At 52.7% G+C, this 5,792-nt stretch overlaps 1 protein-coding gene across 1 annotated transcript; it reads left to right on the top strand.

The window, feature by feature from the left end:
- Nucleotides 1-606: 606 nt before the first annotated feature.
- Nucleotides 607-5,080, top strand: FOXO4 (forkhead box O4). The gene is made up of 3 exons (XM_017875875.1): nt 607-1,010; nt 2,236-3,292; nt 3,629-5,080. The coding sequence occupies exons 2-3, from the start codon at nt 2,317-2,319 to the stop codon at nt 3,634-3,636; spliced, it is 984 nt and encodes a 327-aa protein (XP_017731364.1). The 5' UTR covers nt 607-1,010; nt 2,236-2,316; the 3' UTR covers nt 3,637-5,080.
- Nucleotides 5,081-5,792: the final 712 nt, after the last annotated feature.

The following is a 5,792-nucleotide window of genomic DNA, read 5'->3' as shown; positions in this document are numbered from 1 at the left end:
CTGAGGGAAGTCTCATGCCTGAACTGGCCTCCCTGATGATATGCCAAGGTTACTCCCACCCCACCAGGGGGCGGCACTCACTTAGAACAAGAAAGTTTAGATTAGGTGGTTTGGGGAACAATTAGCAGTCACCCCCACCACCCTGCCCTCCAACATGTAAGAGTTATGGGCTTTTGGGAAACTGACCTCTCCAGTTAAGAGGCTGTGTACCACTTGCTAGTTCCAAGGCCTAAAGAAGAGGAGACAAATGGGCCTTGTGGCTATTAAGTAGTAGAGAAAGGAATGGACCTTCTCAAGTAGATCCAGAATTAGAAGATAAAAAGAGGAGAAATCATAGTGCCAGGTCATGGTCATTGTGGTCCTTAGTTACTATGAGGTGAGGTTGGATGGATAAGTGCCACTCCTTGAAGGAACGTCAGCACAGTTGAAATGCCATTACCTCAGGGTCCCAGGAACACAAGGCGTTCTTTGGCTAAAGAGCCCTGGAACAAGAAGCATCATTCCCCAGGCAAAGGGTCCCCTTATCTTAAGAGCACCAGTCAGAGAAACAAGTAGTTTCTGACTGTCCCATGGCCTCAGCCTCCTAGTTGCTCCAAGCACTTCTGGGCTCCTCCTGGATTTCTAAACTAAAGAGCTCCATGTGGGAGGTCAAATGCCCCCAAGGTTGAAGAGTTTATGCACAAATTCCTGAGAAATAGGGGAAAGGCATTGGGAAGGAGGTAGGGAAAAGAAGGCAGGTTTCGGGAAAGGGGGGGTGGCCAGGGGAGGGCCAAACCCCTTGTGTAACTAGCCTGCCCCGCGGCAATCAGTAAATATAAGCTGCGCTGGGGGCTGAAGAAGCTGCCAATCTCAGCTCCCTGGCCACTGGAAAGCATCGTCTCTCTAGTAGAATGTCACCAGTAAGGGAGGAAGGGAAAACATACAGCTTCCAATACCCAAGACACTGAAGAGCTGGCAGAGCCTCAAGGGGAGCCTCACCATTGTCAAACCAGGGGCAACCCACCAATCAGGTACAAATATTGATTATGTACTGTGAGCTTGAGTAGGTATTGAGTATGTGCTGTGAGCTTGGTGCTCTGGGAGGGCTCTGTTGGGGGATGTGGGACTGGAGGACATTACACTTGGCACTTATACTCGATGAGACAAATTACATGAAACCGTAAACCACACAATATAAATTGGGTAAAATTGTGTGGTGCAGATTTTAAAAATACTATACTAGAAATTTGGCAGCCAAAGTCAAGCAGCCGCTTTATAAAAGAGGTGGAACTGAAGCTTGGTCTTGACGAAACTAGTAAAACTTAGAGAGGGGAGATCCCTCTTCAGAAAAGAGGGGAGGGGAAGATTGCACCTCATGTATTTGAGGCACAGCAAGAAGCCTGAACCTGAACTGAATGTAGTTGAGGGTGTGTGTTGTGGATTGGAAGAAATAAGGCTGGGATTCAGGGAGGGAGGAAAAAGGAATCTTTAAATTCTATAGAGAGCTGGGTGGCCCAAATGCTCTGTGGGGAATGGAGCACCTGCTGTGCTGAGATTCCTGCCCTTCAGCCTATTCAGAGAACTGGCTCTGGGCAGGGCGGGTCCATCCTGGGCTGGTGCTGTACCACTGTCCGGTAAACTCCACCCAAACCCGCACTCAAGGAAAGGGGTGGAATGCTCTTTCCCACCTGAACCTAGTTCTTGCTGGGCGAGGAGCACATCTCCCCAATGCCCACCAGCCCCAGGTACCCCCCACCCCCAGCAAAACACACATAGAGCCCTGGGAGGAGCACGGTACCAGGAGCTTTTCCAGGGTGGGCACTCCGTGCCCTTTGCAGTGGGTTATTACATGTTATCTCCCACCCGCTGTACAGAGAAGTCTGGAACAGAGGCTGAGCAGCTTGTCTGGGAGCGGGAAATGTGTGTGGTCTCCCCTCACACCCCACCCCCATCCCTACTTCTACCAGTTTTCCCCCCTGGATTCAACTTTCTTTGAGTCTCCAGGAATATCCCTGCTGTGTTCCAGCATCCTTTTATCTTTTATCTTTTTTCTCTTTTTTTGTAAATTATTTAAAGTTTTTCTTAAACTTTAATGACCTGGGAAATGAACCCCCGAAATGAACCCCGCTGTGGTGGTGGCACCAAATCCTAACCCCTAGATCTTTGTGGACCAGCATCCTCTTAGACTTGACCGCTGGCCACTGGCCTCCCCTACACACACCTCACGCCCCTTTCCTGCCGTCTCTGCCCCTCCAGAACTCGATCCGCCACAACCTGTCCCTGCACAGCAAGTTCATCAAGGTTCACAACGAGGCCACTGGCAAAAGCTCTTGGTGGATGCTGAACCCCGAGGGAGGCAAGAGCGGCAAAGCCCCCCGCCGCCGGGCCGCCTCCATGGATAGCAGCAGCAAGCTGCTCCGGGGCCGCAGTAAAGCCCCCAAGAAGAAACCACCTGTGCTGCCAGCTCCACCCGAAGGTGCCACTCCGACGAGCCCTGTCGGCCACTTTGCCAAGTGGTCAGGCAGCCCTTGCTCTCGCAACCGTGAAGAAGCCGATATGTGGACCACCTTCCGTCCACGAAGCAGTTCAAATGCCAGCACTGTCAGCACCCGGCTGTCCCCCTTGAGGCCAGAGTCTGAGGTGCTGGCGGAGGAAATACCAGCTTCAGTCAGCAGCTATGCAGGGGGTGTCCCTCCCACCCTCAGTGAAGGTCTAGAGCTGTTAGATGGGCTCAATCTCACCTCTTCCCATTCCCTGCTATCTCGGAGTGGTCTCTCTGGCTTCTCTTTGCAGCATCCTGGGGTTACCGGCCCCTTACACACCTACAACAGCTCCCTTTTCAGCCCAGCAGAGGGGCCCCTGTCAGCAGGAGAAGGGTGCTTCTCCAGCTCCCAGGCTCTGGAGGCCCTGCTCACCTCTGATACGCCACCACCCCCTGCTGACGTCCTCATGACCCAGGTAGATCCCATTCTGTCCCAGGCTCCTACTCTTCTGTTGCTGGGGGGGCTTCCTTCCCCCAGTAAGCTGGCCACGGGTGTCGGCCTGTGTCCCAAGCCCCTAGAGGCTCCAGGCCCCAGCAGTCTGGTTCCCACCCTTTCTATGATAGCACCACCTCCAGTCATGGCAAGTGCCCCCATCCCCAAGGCTCTGGGGACTCCTGTGCTCACACCCCCTACTGAAGCTGCAAGCCAAGACAGAATGCCTCAGGATCTAGATCTTGATATGTATATGGAGAACCTGGAGTGTGACATGGATAACATCATCAGTGACCTCATGGATGGGGGCGAGGGACTGGACTTCAACTTTGAGCCAGGTACAGTATCCCCTAATCACCACAGCACCTCATAGCCTGTGACCACTCCTAGGTGCCCAGTTAGTCCCATGATCTGGGCTAAGGGGAGATTTAGGACAAGTGGTAGCCAGATCTCCTGGGGAACTGGAGGGAAGATGTCATATTAGAGTAGCATAGTTTCCGGATGGGACCTCCAGGCCCCTCAGCTGTGCCCACCCCTGCAAGGTAGCACAGAAAAGGTAAGTGTGTGGAAGCGAGGTAGGTGCCACCATCTTCTTTGGTGGGAATCTGGATGATAGAATGTTGGCAAGCCCCAGATAAGCCTCTTACCTTGTTCTCCGTTCGTTCTTCCCACAGATCCCTGAGTCATGGCTGGAAGCTTTGTCCCCTGCTGCAAAGGTGGAGCCAGGCGTGTCCATATCTACTCTTTACCCTTGAGCCCTCCCCAGGAATTTGGGACCCTGCTTTAGAGCTAGGGTGGGTCTGGTCACACACAGGTGTTGAAGAAATTATAAAGATACAGCTGCCCCATCTGGGGACGACATGGGGAGGGAGATGGGAGGGGAAAGGGGAGAGGGTTTTTCTCACTGTGCCAATTAAGGGGTAAGGCCCCCTCTCAGGAGCCATCCTCGGCTTTCCCTATTCCTACCCTCTAGGCTTTGTAGCGAGATGAGCAACGCTGTTGGAAATGCGAAGTCACCAGTGGCCTTACCCCTGCCTTTGGGAGCAGGATTTTTTGTAGAGAGTCTTAGCTGAGCCAGGCTAGCTGGAGCCTGGGATTTCTATGCAGTGGCCCCTTAGGCCAGTGATGTGGGGTGGGTGGGCAGTTTAGGGGATCTGGAAGGGCCAAGGTCTGAGCACCGGAGTGGCTCGCCAGGCCAAATCACCCTTAGAAGGCTGCAGATAACAGAAAGGCTTTTTATAAACTTTTAAAGAAATACAAACACAAATATAGAGATTTTTTTTAACCATGGCAGGGTGCTAGTGGTGGGCAGAATGCTTTTTTTTTCTTTCTGAAGGCTTTGTGATAGTGACATGATACAAACACTACAGACAATAAATGCTAGGAGAGACACAGGGAAGTGGGGAGAAGTGGGGAGTAATAGTAAACACAGGGAAGAGCTCCCCTGTGGACCAGGTGTAGAGAAAGGTCTATGCAGAAATAGGTTGGAGTTTCCCTAAGGAAAAAGCTAACCCAGGTCCCCTCATTCCTTCAACTTGTGCCTGGAAGTGTGTGGTGTTGGGGCGCAGCCACACTCTTCTATGACCCAGCATGGGTTAGTGCTACAGTGGGAGAGTAAATTGAAGGCCTGGAATTAGCTTGGGGCCAGGGAAGGGACTGGGAGGGGAGAGAAGAGGAGGGAAGGATTTAGGATGGTAAAGTTAGGTACAGAGACCTCCCTGTTCAAGGCCCCTGACAGCTGTCCCTGCCCTTCTTCCCCTTCCCTGACTGCAGGGGTTATGTGGAAGTGTGTGTGGCAGCAGGCAGCAGGGAGGGGAGCAACGGGGAAGGGGGAGCTGGGGAGCTTGGCTGAGGGTCTGGGAAATGAGCAGGGATGGGGGGGAATGTGGATCAGGTTTACTAGCACCTGCCAGGGAGGCCATCTGGGGCTCCTTCTCCACCCCAGCCCCCAAAGCAGCCCTTCCCCCAGTGCCCTTTGCATTGTCCCCTCCCCCACCCCTGCTGTGGGTTCCCATCATTTCCTGTGTCAGCGCCTGGCCTACCCAGATTGTATCATGTGCTAGATTGGAGTGGGGAAGTGTGTCAAATCAATAAATGAATGAATTCAATAAATGCCTATAACCAGCTCTGGTTTCTGCTGCCTTGCTTCTCCCCTTGGATAAGGGGGAGGGAGGGGGAAAGGCAAAGGGCGGGAGGAAGAAACTGCCCAGAGGCACAGACATGGAGGAGGGTGGGGGAATTTCAGCCCGGGGAGGTGGTGGAGTGTGGGGGTGGAGGGACACCTAACCCCTGCAGGAGTAGGCGGGCTGTGAGATAGGCCTCCCAAGGGGAGGTAGTCTGGTTTGAGAAGACCCCACCCCCTACTCCGTCCCTCAAAGACTCATTGTACTAAACTTCACAGCCTTCCTCACTCCCACCCATGTGCTTGCCCCAGCCCTCTCCTGCCGTTCCCATCCACCCTCAGAGCCTCTTCGGTGCCTGGGGCTTACATACTCAAGCCTTAGTGCAGATACTGGGAGAAGGAGTCTTTCTAGAAAAAGAAATCTCATGTTAAATTCCAGTAATTTCACACCTAGTATTACTTCTTTTGCTTGGTGGTTTTATTGAGTGGACGACGTTTATCCTTCCTGAAGTCTGGTCTGTTCCTAAAGGTCGGAGACTTGCGAGTGGACTTCTTTTTCTCTGATCGTCCTGATGGCTTGGACTAGAAAAAGAAAGTAAGTAAACAAAGAGGCCCCTGCAGGGAAGGTTTCTACAACCCAGGGCCAAAGGAAGGAAAAAAGAAATTGGAGGCAGGAAATTCATCTCAGAGGGCTGGGATGGAGGAACATTCAGTCG

Source organism: Rhinopithecus bieti, unplaced genomic scaffold (assembly GCF_001698545.2).
Source record: "Rhinopithecus bieti isolate Rb0 unplaced genomic scaffold, ASM169854v2 scaffold_10417, whole genome shotgun sequence".
Classification (NCBI taxonomy): Eukaryota; Metazoa; Chordata; class Mammalia; order Primates; family Cercopithecidae; genus Rhinopithecus; species Rhinopithecus bieti.
Note: the sequence above shows the minus strand (reverse complement) of the source record. Positions and strands in the feature narration are given on the sequence as shown.